Genomic DNA, 23,394 nt, shown 5'->3' with positions numbered 1-23,394 from the left:
AAATGGTAAACCACTATCTAAGAAACTAAAATATTGAACTTACTACTTTCTACTCATGCTCTCGTTTACTAAGGAAAATTATTACTGGCTCCGAAAGATACTGGAAATCCTGTAAAGTAAGTGCCTTGTTAACTACTTATTAAAAACGTACAAAACATAAAAATCCTTCAAAGAAAATTATGCAAGTATTAACATAAAAAATCCAAAGTTTAAAGAAAAGCCTATCCACATACATTTGGAAAATTTTCATCTCACAGATGTGAGTTTCATGATAGGATAGGGAAGGGAGATGGTATTCGGTGGAGAGAAGCCAGACAAATACAACAATAAATATTAAAAGTACCTTTTAAGGCTAATAAAGAACTTACAGTTATCTTTGGAACATAAAGGCATTCTATTTATAAAATATAGCAAAACAGAATCGTAATAAATCTCAGGATTAGGCACCATGTTTCACACCAGAACCACGTGAAGATTCCTGCCGGATAGCTACGTCCTATGCCAGAAGATTCTGATGCATAAAGTATGAGGTAGAGACCAGAAATCTGTATTTTTAAACATTTCCAACATAATTCTGAAGTAGTTTAATCACTTATCAGATGCTTAATGCCGTAAGAACACTGTCCTAAGTATCACCCAACATGCTTTCAACTATCCCCACGGGCAAAAAATTAGCACTTTCCAAAACACTTTAATCCTTATGGAAAGCACTTTAATCCTTATAGAAAGCAATCCTTATTTATGATGAAATGAAATCTGCCTTCCTTAACCTTTTCACCTGCCTCTCATTTTTTTTTTTTTTTTAAATCCCATCAGCCTATTTTATGTCTGGGGCTGGCTGGGAGGGCTTGTAAGTATCCATTTCTCACCTTATCTTGTTCTCACGAATTGAATCCAACTGAATGGTTAGACACACTACTACTACTCACTGCCGTGGAGTTGATCTAACTCATGGTGACTCTACAGGAGACAGCAGAACTGCTCCATAGAGTTTCCAAGGTTGTAATCTTTACAGAAGCAGACTGCCACATCTTTCTCCCGAGGAGTAGCTGGTGGTTTGAACTGCTGACCTTCTGGTTAGCAGCCAAACACTTTAACCACTACACCACCAGGGCCTCTAAATGGTTACACGGTCAGATGGAAATACCGATAGCTTTGTGATGGCTGTAACAGTAAATGACTCCTTCTATAGTCCAGGCAGTTTGCTTAACATAAATTATCTCCAACCCTTATAATAAAACTACAAGGTAAGTATTACTGGCCACATTTTACAGATGAAGAAACTGAGACTCTGAGCTCAATGTAATGTTAAGTAACTGATCTGAGATCACAGAGTGGCTGCCTCTAATTTTTATGTAACAGGAAATTAAACTAAGATGCCTATATGATTCAGACCTTAAATGTAACTCAGGAAAGAAAAGAAAATCTAAATCTTTCAGGAACTTGCTTCAATCTAGTTTTTGTGAAAATTTTATTAAATTTGTGTAATAAATATTTTTAGATGTGAACATATTTGACCTATAAATTCCACTTCTAGGAATTATCCTAAACATATAACCAAATTGTATTTGTAATGTTTGTTTCATAAGCTGGATGGTGGTTATATAAATGCTCATAATATTAATCTATTTCTAAATCTAAAATATTCTACCTTTTTTTTAATTGTACTTTAGATGAAGATTTACAGAACAAACTAGCTTCTCATTAAACAGTACACATATTGTTTTATGACACTGGCTAGCAATCCCATGACATGTCAACACTCTGCCTTCTCAACCTTAGTAAAATATTCTACTTTTAAAAAGGAAAAACATTTTAAAGATGTATGAAGTAAAATTCCCTGTAACTTTTTTAAAAATTAATTGTGGTAAAATATATATAATAAAATTTGCCATTTTAACCATTTCTATGTGTACAATTCAGTGACATTACATTTTCAATGTTGTGCAACCATCACCACTATCTACTTCCTAAACTTCTTCATCAATCCAAAAAGAAACTCAATAACCCTTAAGCAATAACTCTCTACTTCCTGAAGTTCAATTTATCTATTTTCTTCTCTTCTTTGTGTGCTTTGGTGTCATATCTAAAACACCAGTGCCAAATCCAAGGTCATAAAGATCTGCCCCTATGTTTTCCGCTAAGAGTCTAATAGTTTTAGCTCTTAAAATTAGGCCTTTGATCCATTTTAACTTTTTTACAGGTAAGGGTCTGTTATGGATTGAATTGTGTTCCCCCCCAAAATGTGTCAACCTGGCTAGTCCATGATTTCTAATATTGTGTCACTGTCTACCATTTTGTCATCTGATGATCTTCCTGGGTTGTAAATCCTACCTCTATGATGTTAATGAGGTGAGATTAGTGGCAGTTATGTTAATAAGGCAGGACTGAACCTACAAGATCAGGTTGTATCTAAAGTCTATCTCTTTTGAGATATAAAAGAGAGAAGCAAGCAGAGAGACAGGAGCACCTCATACCACCAAGAAACAAGAGCCAGGAGAACAGCGTGTCCTTTCGACCTGGGGTCCCTGTGCTGAGAAGCTCCTAGACCGAGGGAAGATTGACAAGGACCTTCCTTCAGAACCCAGAGATAGAAAGCCTTCCTTTGGAGCTGGCGCTCTGAATTCAGACTTGTAGCCTACTAGGCTGCAAGAGAATAAACTTGTTTGTTGAAGCCATCCACTTGCGATATTTCTGTTATAGCAGCACTAGATAACTAAAACAGGGTCCAACTTCATTCTTTTGCATATGGATATCCAGTTTTCCCAATAATGTTTGCTGAAGAGGCTGTTCTTTTCCCACTGAATCGTCTTGGCACATTAGTCAAAAATCAGTTGACCATAAAGGTGAGGGTTTGTTTCTGGGCTCTTAATTCTATTTCATTGATCTGGATGTCTATGTGTATGCCACACTATTTTGGTTACTGTAGCTTTCTAGTAAGTTTTGAAATTAGGAAGTGTGAGTCCTCCAACTTGCATTCTTTTTCAAGGTTGTTTTAGCTATTTCAGGTGCCTTGAACTTCTACATAAATTTTATGATGGGTTTTAATATTTCTGGAGGATAAAAAACAAAAGTTGCTGGGATTTTGATACGGATTGCACTGAATCTGTATACAGGTTTCCCCTGCTATCCAACAACAGACCGTTCCTATGAAACCCTTCATAAGCCAGAATGGCATACAGCAAAGAAGCAATCACCACTCATTTAAGTGGGAAAAATTTTTGAGCATTCCCAGACCCAAAAAATAACCTAATAAATCACACTAAATAACACATAAAAACTCTCACAAGCTCTCTTAGGCTTTTCTGATACCTTAAAGACACATCTTGCTAATAGATGCACAAAAGAAATGGAGATAAAGCACAGATGCTCACAGACATAGTTCCAAGCTATGACAGCTTGATGCTGAGTGTAATTCCTGGGGAAGGAGCTTGGAGACACCATGCTTGCTGCTCAGGTGTGCACTGCCTTCAACGACTCACTGCAGAACAAGCACTGAACACTACTTCCACTTTTTGCCTTTTTTGGTAAAGGTGAAAATCTTGTTTGGACTTCTTTTGGTTAGCAAAAACACACACTAACGTACGTCTTTCATAAAAGTAAAGCAAACTTTTGAAAAGTGGGGGATACCTATTTATCTTTGGGTGGTAATCTTAATTACATCATGCCTTCCAATTCATGAACAAGGTATGTTTTTCCATTTATTTAGTTTTTCTCTCAACAATGTCTTAGTTTTTGGTGTACAAGTGTTACATATCCTTAGTTACATTTACTCCTAAGCATTTTACTCTTTTTGATGCTATTGTTAACGGAATTGCTTAATTTCCTTTTTAGATTGTTTATTGCTAATGTATAGAAATCCAACTGATCTTTTTGTGGTGATTTTTGTATCCTACTTCACCGAATTTGTTTATTTAGCTCTATGAAGTTTTGTATGTGTGTGTGTGTGTGTGTACCCCAGGGTTTTCTAGATCATGTCATCTGCATTTAGAGATAATTTTACTTCTTCCTCTTTATTTTGGATGCTGTCTTAGTTATCTAGCGCTGCTATAGCAGAAATACCACAAGTAGATGGCTCTAACAAACAGAAATTTATTTTCTCACTGTTTAGGAGGCTCTAAGACCAAATTCAGAGCACCGGCACTAGGGGAAGGTTTTCTCTGTCAGCACTGGCAGAAGGTCCTTGTCTCTTCAGCTTCTGTTGCCTGGTTCCTTGGAGACCTCCATGTGTCTTGGCATCTGTCTTACCCCATTTCTCTTCTGCTTACTTGTTTAATCTCTTTTATATTTCAAAAGAGACTGACTCAAAATACACCCTATATTAATTCTGCCTCATTAACATAACAAAGACAACCCATTTCCAAATGAGATTATAACCACAGGCACAGAGGTTAGGATTTACAACGCTATTTTTAGGGGACACAATTCAATCCATAACACGTCTTTTCTTTCTTGCCTAACTGCTCTGGCTAGCCCATCCAGCAGAGCTGGGTGAAAGCGGGCATCTCTGCCTCATCTTTAACCTTATAGGAAGTCTTTCATCATTGAGTATGATGTTAGCTGTGGATTTGTCATACACGGCCTTTACCAAGAATTTCCCTTCTATTCATAGCTTAAGAGTTTCAATCATGAAAGGATGGTGGTTACTTTCTCAAATGCCTTTTCTGCATCAACTGAGATGATCATGTGCTTTTTTTCCCTCATTCTTCATCTCACTTACTCTGAACACATCATCAGGGGGACCAATTGCTAGAGAAGGGAATCATGCTTAATAGAAGGCAACAGAAAAGAAGACCCAAAATGAGATGGACTGACACAGCACTACGACTCTTCATTCTCTAATTCAAATAGTCCAAAGCTACAGATAAATAAATAAATAAATAAATCGAATTTTTCCAATGGATCTAAGAAATATAAATTAAAGTCATCGTAACAGTCTCTCCTCACAATCTGGAGGAGATAATTACCCTGTGACCCTTAAATTTAAGTAAAATTTAAAACAGTGCGTTAAAAAAAATGCTCCATAAGCCCTAATACAAGGCATAAACAGAATACAAAACATTACTAAAAATGACGAAGAGAAACCAGATAACTGTGAGCTCCTAAAAATCAAACACCTATGCTCATCTAAAGACTCCACCAAAAGAGTAATAAAACCACCTACAGACTGGGGAAAAATTTTCAGCTACGACATCTCCAACCAGCACCTGATCTCTAAAATCTACAATGATTCTGCTAAAACTCAACCACAAAAGACAAACAACCCAATTAAAAATTGGGCAAAGGATATGAACAGGCACTTCACTACAGAAAACATTCAGGCGGCTAACAGATACATGAGAAAATGCTCTCGATCATCAGCCATTAGAGAAATGCAAATTAAAACTACAATGAAATTCCATCTCACTCCAACAAGGCTGGCGTTAATCCAAAAAACACAAAATAATAAATGTTGGAGAGGCTGTGGAGAGATTGGAACACTTCTACACTGCTGGTGGGAATGTAAAATGGTACAACGACCACTTTGGAAATGTATTTGGCGTTTCCTTGAAAAGCTAGAAATAGAACTACCATACAACCCAGCAATCCCACTCCTTGGCATATATCCTAGAGAAATAAGAGCCTTTACACAAATATATGCACACCCATGTTTACTGCAGCTCTGTTTACAACAGCAAAAAGCTGGAAGCAACCAAGGTGCCCAAGAACAGATGAATGGATAAATAAACTATGGTATATTCACACAATGGAATACTACACATTGATAAAGAACGGTGATGAATCTGTGAAATATTTTATAACATGGAGGAACCTGGACGGTGTTATGCTGAGTGAAATTAGTCAGTTGCAAAAGGACAAATATTGTATAAGACCACTATTATAAGATCTTGAGAAATAGTTTAAACTGAGAACAACACATTCTTTTGTGGTTACGACAGGAGGGAGGGAGGGAGGGTGGGAGAGGGGTATTTACTAATTAGACAGTAGATAAGAACTACTTTACGTGAAGGGAAAGACAACATTCAATACAGGGGAGGTCAGCACAACTGGACTAAACCAAAAGCAAAGAAGTTTCCTGAATAAACTGAAAGCTTTGAAGGTCAGCGAAGCAGGGGCAGGGGTTTGGGGACCATGGTTTCAGGGGACATCTAAGTCAACTGGCAAAATAATACATTAAGAAAACATTCTGCATTCCACTTTGAAGTGTGGCGTCTGGGGTCTTAAACGCTAGCAAGCAGCCATCCAAGGGGCATCAATGAGTCTCGACCCGCCTGGATCAAAGGGGAATGAAGAACACGAAGGACACAAGGTAATTACGACCCCAAGAGACAGAAAGGGCTCCATGAACTAGAGACTACATCATCCTGAGACCAGAAAAACTAGATGATGCCCAGCTACAAGCGATGACTGCCCTGACAGGGAACACGACAGAAAACCCCAGAGGGAGCAGGAGAATAGTGGGATGCAGACCCCAAATTCTCATAAAAAGACCAGACTTAATGGTCTGACTGAGACTAGAAGGACCCCGGCAGTCATGGTTCCCCAAACCTTCTATAGTCCCACAACAGGAACCATTCCCGAAGCCAACTCGTCAGACATGGATTGGACTGGACAATGGGTTGGAGAGAGATGCTGATGAGGAGTGAGCTACTTGCATCAGATGGACACTTGAGGCTATGCTGGCATCTCCTGTCTGGAGGGGAGATGGGTAGGTAGAGGGGCTCAGAAGCTGGCAAAATGGTCACAGAAAGAGAGACTAGAAGGAGGGAGCAGGCTGTCTCATTAAAGGGAGAGTAATTGGGACTATGTAGTAAGGTGTATATAAGTTTACACGTGAGAGACTGACTTGATTTGTAAACTTTCACTTAAGCACAATAAAAATCATTGAAAAAAAATGCTCCATAATTTTCATTTCTTAAAGCTCTACTTTTACACTTTCAAATATCATCTTACATAGTCAAAAGTCTCAGTAACAGAATAGCACTGGCATTAGAATCAAGATGTCTAGTGTTACAAATTTCTCGGTGAGGACCTCTGGACAAGTTAAACGAGCTCTATGTGATTCAGTTTCCTTATGCATAAAATGACAGTAATAGACTATGACATTACTAGACTCACAGGAGAATCATATGAGATATTCTACGTAAAGTACTTGGTACATAGTAAGCACTCAATAAATGTTAGCTACTTATACCTATTATTACTGTATTAAGGATGCTCAACTCAATCCTACCCATTGGTGCAGAGTCGATTCCAACTCATAGCAACCCCACAGGACAGAGAAGAACTGCCCCATAGGGTTTCAAAGCTATAATCTTTACGAAAGCAAATCACCAGGTCTTTTCTCCTGTGGAGCAGCTAGTGGGTTCAAACCTCCAAACTTTTGGTTAGCAGTCAAGTGCTTAACCACCGTGCCACCAGGGCTCCTTATGTACTAAGGGTAGTAGTGTTTAACTGCAATAGATATGGCACGCAAAGTTTTAGCGTATTTTAAGTGCTACCTCTACTTACCTTGCCAATAATTTTACATCGGCAATTCATCATTTGTATTATTATAATCGAAACACTTTTTTCGTTACTAAAACAAATCAAGAAAAGATGTTCAAAGCAGACAGTTCACTTTTCATCTTAAACATATATTCCAAAATCTGAGTTTTACCAATTCTCATATGGAAAAACATTTAAGTAATACCAAACCTTGGCAATCTAAACTAAAATTACCTCTTCAATTACACTATCTACACTACTCTATCCACTTCAGAATCAACTAATTTAGAAGTGTATAAGCATAAACTCTAAATAACAATTTCTTGCTCAATAAAATTGAAATAAATTAGTTCTGTGATGACAGAACACAAAGTGGCTCAATCTTACTCATCTATGCAGTTGTATGTGAAGCAATACAAGAAAAAGTTCAGGAACTTAAAACAAACTTTTTTAATACGATCTTTCAGCAAGATGGAATTCTACAGTTCTGAGCCCTAAGTTTGCAACTCTTCCTCACTATTATTTTTCCAGAACTAAATAAGCAGGCACCACCTATCTGTCAGTTTGCAATACTGTGATAGCCTCCATGTTGCTATGATGGTGGAAGCTGTGCCACCGGTATTTCAAATACCAGCAGGGTCATCCACAGTGCACAGGTTTCAGCAGACTTTGCAGACGAAAACAGACTAGGATGAAAGGGCTGATGATCTACTTCTGAAATCACCCAACGAATACCCCATGGATCACAACAGAGTATTGTCCAATACAGTGTTGGAAGATGAGCTCCTAGGTTAGAAGGCACTCAAAATACACAGTGGCTGCAACAACAGGCCCTGGCATACCAATGATCATGAAGATGGTGCAGGATTGGGCAAGGTTTTGTTCTGTTGCACAAGGGGTTGCCTTGAGTCGGAGCTGACTCAACCGGCAACTAACGACATTAAATTAGCAGAGGTGGACCAATTTGCTGGATGTCCTCCTTCACCTCATCTGTCACCAAACAGGTTCTTCTGGAAAGTTAGACTAGGATCACTAATATTAAGTTGAAAAGATGGAACAGAACATTTTATCATGATGGACAGTGGTTACGCTGACAAATGCTCTAACTGGCTTTAAAACTTCAGTAACTTTGCCTTTAATTACTGTGTCAATAATACCTACACCTCACATTTCTGTATTTTAAAGTATACACACAAAATTTTTACAAAGATCATTCATAAAAGCTTTAAGGTTATCAATGTCGTAATACTTCCCTTACACCCTAAAAGGGAGTGATTCTTCCTATTTGGCTTTGCTCAATATTGTTTACTAACGACAAATCTCCAAAAAAGGAAAATCAACATGCTGCCAAGAAAGTATTAATTAGGGCCCAAATCCTTTATTCACAAAGAAATCCTTATTTTAACAAACAGAAGACACTTTAACACTGGCATATTTTTTAAATTTTACCAGACCATTTCAATGGAAGTTCTCTCACAACTGGGTCACAAGTGCCACCTGGCTGTTAGCAGTTGTAAGACTTTATGTTTAAGACATCCCAATTTCAGAGAAGTTAAAAAAGTAGAACAACATACATCTTGGAATTGATTGTGTAAAAGCATATTCTATAAAATACTAAGGAGCTATATTTGTTTGAAAAATAGAAAAAAAAACTGAAACATCATTGACTGCCCAAAAGTGTTCAAAATTAACTGTTTCCATTTACAACGCTGCCTTAGTTCACTACTCTCTCCTACTCAAGACCAAAAAATGCCCTAAGAGCTATTCTCAAAGTTCACTGAGAAGAAAAAAATAATAATTTTTAACTGACTGAAAAGTTCACCATGAAATTGTACAGGGGGAAGGACTACTTTCAGTTTTTAAGTTTAATTTTGTTAAGTTGCCTATCCAAAGCCCTTAAAACAGAGACTCTAACCCTATCAGTTAACCCTCTGAAAATATATTCAAATCAGTTTGTGTGCCCATTTTCTCCCAGACAATTCATCAGTTTCTCAAAAGGATCCATATCAGCAAAAAGGCTAAAAACCACTTTCTTAAAAGGTCTGTTTAAATTATATACTAAGAATTACAGTCATAAAATAGAGTGTGCTATAATCTGAAGGACGCTGCCAGGTAAAAAAGTTAAGTTTGGTGCTTTGTTTTGTTTTTTAAGAGGAGGGGGCAGAAAAGAGATTCTTTTATTCTAGAACAAATGAACCCTAACAAATAACGTATTCTGCTTTATTAAAAAAAAAAAACTACCATTGAAGAGCTTCGTTAATACACGTCAAAATGTTAATTCTGATAAAGAAGCCTCTCTTAAAAAAAAACTTTAAGTATATAGCAAATATCTTCTAAATTTTTAGCTCGGAGTTTTCTAAATATGGAACACACCTATATTTCATTACTACAATCAGAAGTACAGCCAGAATGCTCCTTAGAAGAGAGGATGGCGAGACTTCATCTCACATATTTTGGACAAGTTATCAAGAGAGATCAGGCTCTGAAGAAGGACATCATGCTTGGCAAAGCAGAGGGTAGGCAAAAAAGAGAAAAACCCTCAACAAGATGGACTGACACAGTGGCTGCAACAACAGGCTCAGGCGTAACGATCACGAGGATGGCACAGGACTGGGCAGTGTTTTGTTTTGTTGTACACAGGGTCGCTGTGAGTCGGAATCAACTCGATGGCACCTAACAACGACAATCAGATATTGAATAAAATTAAAACTATAAAAAAATCAACTGCAAAACTCCAAAGCTTTCTCTACCATTTAAACTTTATATTATGGACATCATGAAAAAAGTACTCTGTTTCTGATCTCTAGACTCACTGCAATCATGCTGTTGTTGTTAGGTGCCACTGAGTCGCTTCCGACTCTTAACAGCCCTATAGGACAGCGTAGAACTGCCCCATAGGGTTTCCAAGGAGCAGCTGGGGGATCTGAACCGCCAACGTTTTGGCTGGCAGCAGAGCTATCACCCACAATGCCACCAGGCCTCCTACGGCTATCATGTTTTTATATAAATAATGCAATAATTTCAAGGAGGTATTATACCAAAACAGCCACACTAAGTTATGATCATTATCAGAGTTATTTAAAAGGATAGATTCTCTTAAAAGAATGGGGTGAACTTGTTAAAAGTCATCATTAATCGCTGACTTGATCAACAACTTATTCTTCCAGTAATATGATAAAATTCCGACTTGCTCCACAGTAGCAAAATCAAGCTCAGGGTGTTCTCAGTGTTCTAGGTCATCTCCTACTTTGTCTCTGTGCATGATTGGCCCCTAGAGGAAAAATTCCAAGAAGCAAAGAAATTCAGAGGGTCAGTCAATGAGATCAAAAAACTGGGCAAGAAAATAGCAAAGCCAAAAATTATTTTAAACTATGCAGAACACATACAAGAAAACTACTTCTACCCATCCATATCCCCAAAACTCAGAATTACATGGATTGGGAAGACAAAAAAAAAAAAAAAAAAAAAAGCCAGGATGAATCAAAATAATTTTGTGAAATAGTGATCTCATACATCTCCACCACAACAAATCCATGGTTAAAACAGACTAGAGCCAATTATTTCATGGCAAAAAAGATCAGTTAAAAACCTATTGATATGTAAGAAAAATTCAGAGAATGACTGGCAGTCCCACTGCCTTCAGAAACTATTACGCAAAATACAGGAAAAAAAATTAACTTAAAATGGATTATACTAAATGTTCAAGGACTAACATTTGATAAGGAGGAGAGCAGAGGCAGGGAAAGCTCTGTGCCAACTTTTAACTGCAGCTCTAGTAGAACACACCAAAAGCCTTGTTTTAAAACAGAAGCAGTGAAAGAAAACAATGGTTTTAAATCTATCACCAGTATTAACTACTCATGACCATAAATTTGCCTTTTTCCAATGAAGGAGTAATAGCATTAAAAGCCATACAATAAAGGACAGAAGAAAATGCAATTAAATTTCTCACACAAGACTAGATTATGAAACCTGTTCAGGAATTTTTAAAAGAATATTTTTATGTCAGAACTAAAAGTTAAAAAAAAAAAAACCTCAAGGATTAAGAAATCTAGCACACACAAGGAAATGAGAGATTAAACCATTATTTTAAACAGGACTGAAGTTTAAAAGTATTTAATCAATGTACGTTCCAACAAATCCTCCTTCCACACTAACTATTTCATCAAATCGAAAGGGCTCTCCATATTCCTTCCCCCCTCAAAAAAAAACCAAACCCAGTGCCGTCGAGTCGATTCCGACTCATATTCCTTCCCCAGTTAGGGAAAAATACTACAACTTACAATTCATTATTTTCTTTCAGAGTTTGTTTTTTAAAGGAAAAAAAAAAAAAACAACCTGCATCGGAATGGGATTATTCTGAACAGAACTCATGTACCTTGACTATTAATTGTCCGAAAGAATTATACTTTTTAGGAAATTAAACTTTATTCCACTAGTTAACCAACAGATTTTGCTAAGTATTACCTCGCTAAAAAAGTCAACACATAAATTCCATTTTGTGCAAATATTTTTCCAACATCTATAAATGAAAATTTGTATGTGACAACACAGTAAAGAGGCCTCAACATAGACCCAGCAATATTTTCTCCAATTTATCACTAATAACTTGTACACTTACTTAGTGATTGTAAATACCTACATCTGAGAAGTATTGAGTATGCTCACCACAATAGATGAAACACATAGTTGGTAAGGATACTGCTCTCATACAATGTTATGAAAATGCTCTTTTACTAACTTATTAAGTGACTACCACAGGCTTGAATATTAAACACTGCCACATCAATCCTTCAAATTTTCTACAAAGTTGACCCAATTTCAAGCCTGAAACTGAGGCTTATACCTTTAGAAAACAAGGGTTAAGTAACTGGGTAGTCCTAAAAATACACATCATAACTACATGACTAAGATACTCACTTAAAACTTGTGCCAAGATAGTCCCTCCCTTCAAAACAAACTAAAACTGGCTCACCGATTCTCTTTTATTTAATTTTGGAAATAAAAAAATTAAATTAAATGGATTCCTAAGCACTCATTTCCTCTGTCTCTGTCCCCACCATTTAAAATATTCAAACTTTCAATCTGTGAGCCATCTCTGCAAAAACGCTAAAATAAAAACAAAGAACTAAGTCATATCTCCAAACTATCTACCTTAGGAGTTAAAAAAAAAAAAAAAAAAAAAAGCTAGATTCAGGAATGATAATGACCACGGTTCTAAATCGTGGAAAACAACAGAAACCATGTCTACAGTCGCTGTCTAAGGAGCCAGCCCTCCCTCCCAGTGAATCACCTCACCTCAGATACTTTTAAACCGTGAGACCACCCTATTTGCTTGAGTAAACCACCTGAGTAAAAGGTTTCAATTTTGTGTCCCTAAAGTGGGGAACTATCAATCTCCCTCCATGACATGTTCCACCTTCTATATGTAGATTATTTCTACGTGTAGGAAAAAGAGCCAAGTAAACTCAGTGGCAGGGTGAGGACAAAGGGCACTCTGAAATACCACTGAAGTAAACAGAGCATGAAGACAGGAGGCAAAATTAAAGTTCTCTAAAGTGAATAACGGCAAGAAAACGCAGACACTCTCTTTTACCACCCTAGGGTCCTAATCCCCATTACTGCCCACTGGAATGCAAAGTTGAACTACCACTCCCCAGGAAATCCTCAAAATGTCAGGTTACTAGGCAGCCTCCAGGATGACAAGTTAGTACCCCTTCCCCACCCCCACCTCCACCAAACAGAAAAGCCCAATAAGTGCAGGTCACCCTGCCCTCTGGGGCAGTTCCAGCCTGCGCAGGGATGGTTCTGATGAGAGGACGAGAAGGGACAGACAGACTACCTTTCTTCCCATACACCCTCAGCTAAAGAAACAAAACAAAGAGCTCTCCTTCCCCAGGAGCCACTACCCCCGTCGGAGGAGAGGCTTTCCCATTTCCCGGGGCAGAATGGCCTCCCCTCCGCCCCCGCCCCCATGACAAAGAAAAGGCACTTGGTGAGCAAGGCCTTCCTGCCTCCACCGAAGAGGGAGGGGGCTGCCAAGATGAGGAGCCCCCTCCACTCACCCGCGCTCCCACTCCTGCCCGGCAAACAGCGGAGAGCGGCGGGGAGAGCAGGGCTCGGCTGGGGAAGCCCGGTCCGGAGGGGGTGGGGGGTACCTTGAAGTAGCCGCCTTCGTAGAGGGTGTTAGGGGGTCCGAAAATGGCCACCTCCCAGTTGTAGAGGTCGGACTCGTCCACCAGGGTGATCCGGAAGCCCTCCACCGGTTCCTCCTGCAAGGATTTCAGCTCCAGCATTAGGGCCTTCTGCGAGCTGGTCATCTGCTGCTGGGCCATCGCGGCGGCGGCGGCGGCGGCGGCGGCGGCGGCGCCGGGGCCCCAGTCCTCACGCACCGGCCGGGCCGAGCAGGCCCCTCCCCTCCGCTCGCGCTCGGGCCGGGCCGGGCCGCACCGGGCCCCGGTCTTCGCCCACCAGGCGGGCCGGACCAGGCCCCAGACGGCCCGTGGGCCGCCCCGGGTCTCCTCACACACGACGCGGGCCGGGCCGGGCCGGGCCCTTCTCTTCACACTCAGGCCGGGTAGGGGAAGGGGTTAAGGGAGTTAGGGGGAATTCGCTCCCGGTCCTGGGCCTCCCCCCCCCGGAGGGGGCCTCAACTGAGGGGGGGGAGAGGAGGTGGAGGCGGAGGAAGGCGGCGGAGGGCCGGCGATGGTGAGCGGAGGGGGCCGGGCCAGCCCGGGAGCGCCGCGTTCGCTCGCCCTCTCCTTCTCCTCGGGGGCCGCCGGAGCCAGAGGGCGCGCGGGGCCGGACGGGGAGGGGGAGTGCGGCGCGCGGGGGTCTCGCGGCGGCGGCGGCGGCGGCGGCGGCGGCAGCGGCGGCTGCGCGGGGGGAGGGGCGATGGCAGCGGAGAAGGAGGAGAAGAGCTAGAGCGCCTCGCGCCGCGGGAGCGACCGAGCCGAGAAGAAGGGAGGGAGGGAGGGAGGAGGGGCGCGCGCCGCGAGGGGGGCGGCTCTCAGCGGCTGGCGGCCGGACGCGCGTGCGCGCGCCCCTCCCTCCTCGTCCTCCTCCTCCTCTTCCTCCTCCCACTTCCCCGCCTCCTTTGGTCGGTCCAGCGCGGTGGCAGCGCTTTGTGACGCCGGATTGTGGTCCCGGCTATTAAAGAGCCAAGCAGCGATAGGAGCCGAGGACGGTCGCAGGGGGCAGCCTTGCCCCCAAAGTGGCGGTTGTGCGGCTCCACGCCGCGGTTCCAAAGACACACCCTCGAAGGGACCTCAAGTCCTAGAACAGTCCGCACCCTCCTCCCTGCTACGAACCAACACGAGCCTGCGCCCTGCGTAGCCCTCCTCAGACAAGCTCCAGTCCTCTGCAGGCCCCTCCCCGTGACACTCATTCTGCGGGCGCTGCACCCAGTAGGCGCTTAGGTCCAGCCGTCATGCCAGTGTGTCCTTGGGCAAGTCATCCAACGGGGGGAGAAGGGGTACTGCTAGTTTCCCATCTGAGAAATGGGGGAAGATAGATGGGCGAGTTCCTATTTCTTAACTACAAAGAGGAAGGGGGTGGGGAGTAATGACAGAGACTGAAGCTGGGTTCCTGGGCCTTCCCTGCGAGATTCTAGGCAGGTCCTGTCGCTGTCCCTCAGTTTACCAATTCGTAAAATGAAGTACCACGGTTGGACGTTGACTCCTACAGATCTTTTCAGCTTGAAGTTTCAGCCTGGAACTGACAGACTTTTGAGATAATCATGATTGAAGTAGAGACAGTCTTTAGTTCCGGTGAGTTTAGAATATCCCTTTCTCTTAGGAATGCTCGTCTTATGATAATTGCCTAAACATTTTCTGGAAAAGCCAGGATGTGAGTGTTCCAAGAGACTCCGAACTTGGGGAACAGAAAGATCTTTATTTCAACTCTGGCTCCACCGTTTACATTACATTACCTCTCCCTGTTTCATCAGTTTTGTAAAAGGTGGTTAATTACACCTAACACAAGCAATTATTGTTATAATTAAATGAGATCACCTGTGTACAGTTTTTAGCACAGTGATCGGCACATGGTAAATGATCCATAAATAGGAGCTTTAAAGAAATACAAAATTTTTTAAAGGCATAGCTGTATTTTGGACGCCACCCCTTTTTTTTTAATGTACTTTATTTTTTACAATAGCTTTAGACGTACAGAAAAATCGAAAAGATACAACAGAGTTCCCATATACCCAGCACCCAGTTTCCCCTATTATTAACACTTTTCCTTCCTATGGTACATTTGTTACAATTAATGAACCAATATTGATACCTTATTACTAACTAAAATTAATATCACGCACAAGTAAAATTTAGCTGAAAATAATTCAAAAGTGATTACAGCAGTACATCAACAGAGAACTACCAGAAATTCAAGCCAGATTCAGAAGGGATGTGGAACCAGGGATAGCATTGCTAACATCAGCTGGATCCTGACTGAAAGCAGAGAATACCAGAAAGATATTTACCTGTGTTTTGTGACTATGCAAAGGCATTCGACTGTGTGGATCATAACAAATTATGAATAACATTATGAAGAATGGGAATTCCAGAACACTTAATTGTGCTCATGAAGAACCTATACATAGACCAAGAGGCAGTTGTTTGAACAGAGCAAGGGAAGGGGATGCTGCATGGTTTAAAATCAGGAAAGGTGTGTGTCGGGTTTATCCTTTCACCATACTTAATCACTCTGTATGCTGAGCAAATAATCTGAGAAGCTGGACTATATGAAGGAGAACGCGGCATCAGGATTGGAGGAAGACACATTAACTTGTGATATGCAGATAACACAACCTTGCTTGCTGAAAGTGAAGAGGACTTGAAGCACTTACTGATGAATATTAAAGACTACAACCTTCAGTGTGGGTTACACCTCAACATAAAGAAAACAAAAATCCTCACAACTGAACCACTAAGCAACATCCTGGTAAACAGAGAAAAGGTTGAAGTTGTCAAGGATTTTATTTTACTTAGATCCACAGTCAACACCCATGGAAGCAGCAGTCAAGAAATCCAATGACACATTGCATTGGGCAAATCTGCTGCCGAAGACCTCTTTAAAGTGTTCAAAAGCAAAGAAGTCATTTTGAGGACTGAGGTGCAGTGTTTCATTCTGTTGTACATAGGGGTGCTTTGATGTGTAACTACCTCAACAGCATCTAGCAACAACAAGAACATATTTTATTCAGATTTCCTTAGTTTTTACCTAATGTCCTGTTCCAGGATCCCATCTAGGATACCACATTACGTTTAGTTGCCATGTCTCCTTAGGCTCCTCAGGGCTGTGACAGTTTCTCAGACTTTCCTTGTTTTTGATGACCTTGACGGTTCTAAGGAATACTGTCAGGTTTGGGATTTGTCTGATGTTTTCCTCATGATCAGACTGGAGTTACAGGTTTCTGGGAGAAAGATCACAGAGGTAAAGTGCCATTTTCATCACATGTCAAGGGTAGATACTATCAACATGACTTATTACTGTTAAAATTGACCTTTGTCACCTGGCTAAGGTAGTGTTTGTCAGATTTCTCCACCATAAAGTTATTATCCCCCCTCCCCTTCCATACTATACTCTTTGGAAGAAAGTCATTATGTGCAGTCCACACTCAAGGAACCCCTTTTTTTTTGTCTCTTTTCTCAAAGATGAGGTCAGTAGTGTCACTAGGATGCAGAGGGTGCAGGCCACACCGGGTACACTGTCAGAGGGCATGACACCAAAATGAGTGTCTATAAAAATTTCGTGCAGTGTTTCAGCAGAAATTTATTATTTTTCATTAAAAAATCCCTGTAGTTAGTTATAACAAAGACATTTTTCATAAGCCCAGCTTACATGCATCAATATCCCTACAAAACTAAAACGCTGCTTATTTACTTTTTGAACTTTCTAATGTGGTCAGAGCTGTCATAATGACCCAATTACAGTGAGGCTTCAAATTGGTTTTGCCTGTCCACCCTAAAAGCACATGCTGTTGTTTTCGTTGCTACCAGTGTGTTTATAGTCACTGATTTTGTCAAATTTTCCGACATTTTAGCTACAATATTGTGGTAATCAGTATTTGTGAACCTATATCAATAACTTTTTTGAGAATGAAGTAGTAATTAAAGGAAAAGAAGGAGAAAAAGAAAGGCTTCCACTCAGTAATAATATTGTAACTAATAATGTAATTCAATGTAAAAAGATTTTACAAAACAGTTTTGTTGTTAGTATTCACATGATCTGGAAACCCTGGTGGCGTAGTTGTTAAGTGCTACGGTTGCTAACCAAAGGGTCAGCAGTTCAAATCCGCCAGGCGCTCCTTGGAAACTCTATGGGGAGCAGTTCTACTCTGTCCTATAGGGTCACTATGAGTCAGAATCGACTCAACGGCACTGGGTTTCTGGGTTATTCATATGATCTAAGAAATATTACACTTAAGTAATTTGTAACTATGTTAGTCACATTATTCTATGATTAAAATTTATAATAAACATTACTAAGGATTTATATGGTCTGGTATAGGAGGAGGTCCATGGGGGGATTAACACCATGAGTTACTGCACTGGGTGACGCCAACCCTAGTGACGCCACTGGATGAGGTTTCAGTATTTAAAGAATCACCCCTAGCCCTCAACACCATTCTCTGTCTTGAGACCAAACTCCACTGTAATTAGAGTTTCCCTGAAGGGAGAGGGAATGTCCTAGTCAATGCAGCCCCTTCTCAAAAATGATGGCTTATGACTGGTCCTGGCTCCCCTCCCCCCACCACTCACTTTAGGGACAAGAGGACTGCTGACCCAGAAAGGTGGGAGGTGATGTGGACACCTTTAATAACAAAGCTATGAGTAGACAAATAGGCAGAAAGTTAATCTTCAAAACATTTCACCCACATAAACTCATAAAAGCCCCACCCTGACCCAGAGGATGGCAGGTCCCTTAGTCTAACTCACTGGGACATACACCTGGCACCCAGATCGGAAGCTGCTCTCAGGGCTCAAATCGACTCACAAACTCATACCAAGTATCCACTGTAATCATGGCCCCAAGCAGGGTAGCTGGTAAACATACCTGTCTGAAGGCTTACACCCCAGTGTGCGAACAAGCTGTATATTCAAGGATCTCCATCCTCAGGTCAGAGGAACTTGAATTCCACAGGACTGGTCTCATGCCTTTTTAATCCTAGCAGGTAAGACATTGTTTATTAGTAGGCTGCAACTATGTCTTATTCATCCCCATATCCTCAACAAGCAGCACACCACCTAACACAAAGTAAACATTAAGCAATTGTTCTATGGATTCACAGCCAAGGGCAGGGAGACAATCAGTAATCAAAAAATCACAAATCTTCCACCCACCCACCCCTTCCCCTGCCTAATATGATCTGGCAGGCATACAGTAGGTACTCAAGACTATAAATTCTGTAAGGACAACGGGTCTTGTTCATAACTGTATACCAGCTACTACAATACTCAAAAGTGCTCAAAACATATTTGTCAAAAGAATAAATGGCAGAAACAGCTTCCTAGAGTTTTCTCATATTCTCATGATGGCAGGTAGAGATTGACCACTCTAGTTGGTGCCTTCTGGTGGTAACTAAAACAAGACATCTATACTGGCTCTGGAGTCCCTGGGTGGTGCAGTTAACATAATGGGGTGCTAGCCAAAAGGTTGGAAGTTCAAGTCCACCCAGAGATACCTCAGAAGAAAGACCTGGTGATCTGCTTCTGAAAAGTCATCCATTGAAAAGCGTATAGAGCACAGTTCTACTCTGACACATACGGGGTCATCATGAGTTGGAATTGACGATGGCAACTGGAAAAACACTGTCTCTGTGACATTACCTGTTACTCCAAACTAGAAAGTTTCTGAAGATTCTATTAGCTTTCTTCCAAACAGAAGAGACATGGAAATCTTGATAAGATAAACAAGAGGGGAAGTATTTGTATTAGGTAATTCAGACCTTAAGGAATGACTCTTTTTAACTTTTTTTATTCATTCGACACATGTTAACACCAACTGTAAGACTTGAACACTGTTCTTAAGGAGCCACAATCTTTAGTAATAATAGCATTTTCTGAGTATCACTATATGAAAGGCATTTTACATCAGTTTCCCACTTTATCCTCACCAAAACCCATTATATGGTCATTACTAAAAGTCTCCATTTTACTAATGAGTAAACTAAGGCTTAGAGAGGTTAAGAAAGTTGTCCAAGGTCATACAACTAGTAAATGGAAGAACCTGGAGTTGAACCTCAACCGTCCCACTCTAATGCGACTGCTATTAACCACCATGCTGTAATTTTCCTAGTCTAATGTGTCCACAGCATTCTGTGCATATCATAGCACTCCCCCACGGTGTGCTGCAATTATCTGTTTACTTCTTTCTCCCAGCCTTTGAGGTGCACTTGAGAGTCATTCATTCATTTCTTCATTCAACAAGTATTTATTAAATGCCTGCTATGTGACAGGCCCTGTACTACATGCCAGGGATACAGCAGTGAATGAGACAAAAGTGATTAGGCCCTGCCCTCATGGAGCTTATATTCTAATAGCTGAGATAGAGACAGACAAAAACAAGTAGTTAATAGACAATATTGTTGCAAGTTTTGGTGAATATCAACAAAAGTGATTAAGAGGGGAGTCTACAAGTAAAAATATTGGGGTGGGATGCAACTTCAGATAGGTAGGAGGGCAGGGAAAGAAGAAACCGCTGTGAGGTTATTTTGAAATGGATGAGAGCGAACCAGGCTATGAAATGTGAGGGCAAAAGCATTCTTCCAGGTTTCTGGCTTGAAATCATCATTCCTTACTCATCTGTATATCCTCAACAATGATCTTAGGGCCTGACACTTCTAAGACATCATTTAATGTGGTATAAACGATCAACTAATCTCACTTTGATCTTCCTCAGACTTCACACATGCTGTTTTTTCCTCTTGATCAATTCAAATCCAAATCAGACTTACTTTAAGTCCTATCTCCTCCAGGAAAATTTCCTTAGCAATCAAAAGAGGGCAGCAAGGTCAACTCCCAGGAAAGAAAACAAGATAGAGTAGGGAAACTCCAAGTTCAATATGACTGGGGCATAGAATTTGAGGCGAAAGGCTGGCAAATAGACGGTGGTCACATTTATTCTTTCAGTAAACATTTATTGAGTACCTACAATGTGCCAGGCATTGGACTTGTAGATCCGATCCTTGTTTTCATGGGTTCATGATGAATGGCAAGGAGATGGACAATTGGTAAACAAAAATTGTGAAAAGTGCTAAAAAGGAAATTAATGAGTGATGAGATAAAGGGAAAATACATTTTAGATTGGGTGGTCAGGGAAGGCCTAAGTAGAGGATATTTATGCTGAGGTTGAAGGATGAAAAGAAGAGCTAAGAAACAACATTCCAGGCAGGGCAAACAGCTTGAATTACATTCCTAAGGTGGGAAAGAACCTGATGCAACCAAGGAACTGAAAGAAGACTGATGTTGCTGGAGCTTCATGAGCAAGGGGTAGAGGAGCAAGGGAAAGCATGGGACAGTGGGTGAGGGGCCATACTGATCACGGTCTTGTAGAAGATTGTATTTGTTCTAAGTTCAATTATGAACCACTGAATTTTTAAAAGGGAGTGGCATAATACAATTTCAGTTTCAGAAGACTCATTCTGGCAGATGTGTGGAAAATGGATTGAAGAAGGACAAATGTGGAGTAGGGAGTTCCTTTAAAAGCTATTGCATGAACCAACTGATGCTGTAAGAAATCAGGATAGTGGTACTGTTGGGGGTTAGTGATGAGAGGTGCTTCTAAAGGTGTGGAAATGTTCTTTCTGGAGGTTGGTTGCATGCATACATTTGATTTGTGAATATACAAGCTTACACTTAAGATATGTGAATCTTTATATACATATATTGAACTTCAATAAAAAAAACAAAGAGAAAAGTGATTGCACAAAACTGTCCTATATTCTTCAAAAATGTCAACATCATAATAGACCAAAAATGGGAGGGATTAAGAACTGTTCCAGAGACATGGAGACATGACAACTAAATCTGATCCATGATCCTGCATCAGGAAAAAAAATTGCTGTTGTATAAAGGATATTATTGGGATAACTGACAAATTTTGAATATAGACTTCGATAGTATACTGTTGTTGTTAGGTGCCATCAAGTTGGTTTCCACTCATAGCGACTCTAAGGAACACAGGAGAACTGCCCCATAGGGGTTCCAAGGAGTGGCTGGTGGATTTGAACTGCTGATGACCTCTTGGTTAGCAGCTGTAGCTCTTAAGTACTGCATCACCAGGGTTCCTTAAATAGTATATCAAGATTAAATTTCCTGAATTTTACAATTATACTATGATTATGTAAAGGACAGTCCTTGTTCTTAGTAGGTACATGGCCAAATATTTAGGGATATTTGCAACTGATTCTCAAATAGTTCTGTAAAATGATAGTATGTAAATATGAGGAGAAAGATAAAACAAATTTGACAAAACATTAATACATAATGAATCTAAGTGAAGGGTACGTGGGTGGTCATTATGTCGTCCTTCCACTGTTTCTGCAGGTTTGAAATTTTTAATGATAAAAAACTGGAAAAAGCTATTACAATAACCTAGGCACAAGATGATGTGATTTGAACTAAACATGCCAGTAATGATAGAGAAGAGTAAATAAATTCAAGCTGTATTTTGGAGGTTAGGACTGAAAAGATTTGGTAATTGGTAAGATGTAATGGATGAGGAAAAAGGGAGGAATCATAGATCACTCCCACCCCCAACCTGAGCCAGGACTCATATGACAACTAGGCTAGTGATGATACAATTTACTGAAACCGGGAAGAGGGAGAAGATATAGGGCAAAGAATTACTGGCACCTCACACAGATCCAAAACTGAATGTATCATCTTCATCCCAAATCCTGTTGCTTCTTTAGAGTCCCTTATCTCAAAGAATGGCACCATGATCCACCTACATATGAGGCAACTGTTCAAGTAGTAATCCTTAACATTACCCTATACCTTACTTCTCCATATCCAGCCAATCACCAAGCTCTGTTGATCCAACCTTCAAACGTCTTTGGAAGAAACAATCCCACCTCTCCTCATGTCCATTGTCAACCACCTTCATAAACTGTCTTATCAGGATTATAATAATAGCTTCCTAACTGATCTTCCAGCTTCCATCCTTGCTTTCTTTCAATCCACAGACTGAAAACACGGACAGTGGTCTCTAAAATAGAAATTAGATCGTGTCTCTCCCCTGATTAAAACCTTTTAATGACTTCCTTTGAGGACCGGGGGCTGGGTGGGGTTCTTGAAGTCAAGGAGAACCTGGAGGAGACTGCCTACGCAGGTGAGAGACGAGGTACGATCCAAAGATACAGATAGTGACAGTGGTGATGGAGGAAGGGACAGGCTGAAGAAATATTAGGAATTCCCTGGGACACTCTTCTCCAGAGTCTTCTCAACTGCATTCAGATGTCTCTTTAAAAATCAGCTCAGAACGCTTAATGACCACCTGCCTAAAAGATTCTCCACCTTCCGACGTCTTCTAGCCCCTTACCCAGCTTCTTATTTTCAGCACTTACCACTACCCGAAGATACTCTAGCATACGTTCATTGTCTTTCTTCCCCCCACCCTTATTAGAATGAAACTTTCCAGTATGTCTTGGTCACCAGCGACTTGAACTTTGGCCTGGCACATAATAGGAAATGTTAATCGTCGGTATAAATCAACAAACACCGCCCCCCCCCCCAACAGGGCCAAAGCTAGCTCCGCCCTTCCCTTCTTGATCCAAGCGAAGGAAGTGAGGAAAAGGAAGCTACATCGAAGCTACCAGCCGGCTTCCGGCCTAGAGTCGCGAAGAGGCCGTAAATCGTAGACCTCGTCTGGTCCTTCCCCCAATGGGCGGTCCTGAAGAGT

At 40.8% G+C, this 23,394-nt stretch overlaps 1 protein-coding gene and 1 long non-coding RNA gene across 2 annotated transcripts in view; both read right to left on the bottom strand.

The window, feature by feature from the left end:
- UBE2R2 (ubiquitin conjugating enzyme E2 R2) overlaps window positions 1-14,455 on the bottom strand; it is a 143,918-nt gene extending 129,463 nt beyond the window's left edge. The window contains exon 1 of the mRNA XM_049897072.1: window positions 13,647-14,455. Coding sequence (XP_049753029.1) covers window positions 13,647-13,823 — 177 coding nt within the window. The 5' untranslated portion in view covers window positions 13,824-14,455. The remainder of the gene's footprint in view (window positions 1-13,646) is intronic.
- Window positions 14,456-15,807: 1,352 nt separating this feature from the next.
- Window positions 15,808-23,241, bottom strand: LOC126083387 (uncharacterized). Its single transcript, XR_007518791.1, has 3 exons — window positions 23,060-23,241; window positions 18,547-18,657; window positions 15,808-16,903 (listed from the first exon to the last, which is right to left on the bottom strand). It is a non-coding gene; the product is annotated as an uncharacterized LOC126083387 (long non-coding RNA).
- Window positions 23,242-23,394: the final 153 nt, after the last annotated feature.

This window comes from Elephas maximus, chromosome 9, assembly GCF_024166365.1.
Source record: "Elephas maximus indicus isolate mEleMax1 chromosome 9, mEleMax1 primary haplotype, whole genome shotgun sequence".
In the NCBI taxonomy this organism is placed as follows: Eukaryota; Metazoa; Chordata; class Mammalia; order Proboscidea; family Elephantidae; genus Elephas; species Elephas maximus.
Note: the sequence above shows the minus strand (reverse complement) of the source record. Positions and strands in the feature narration are given on the sequence as shown.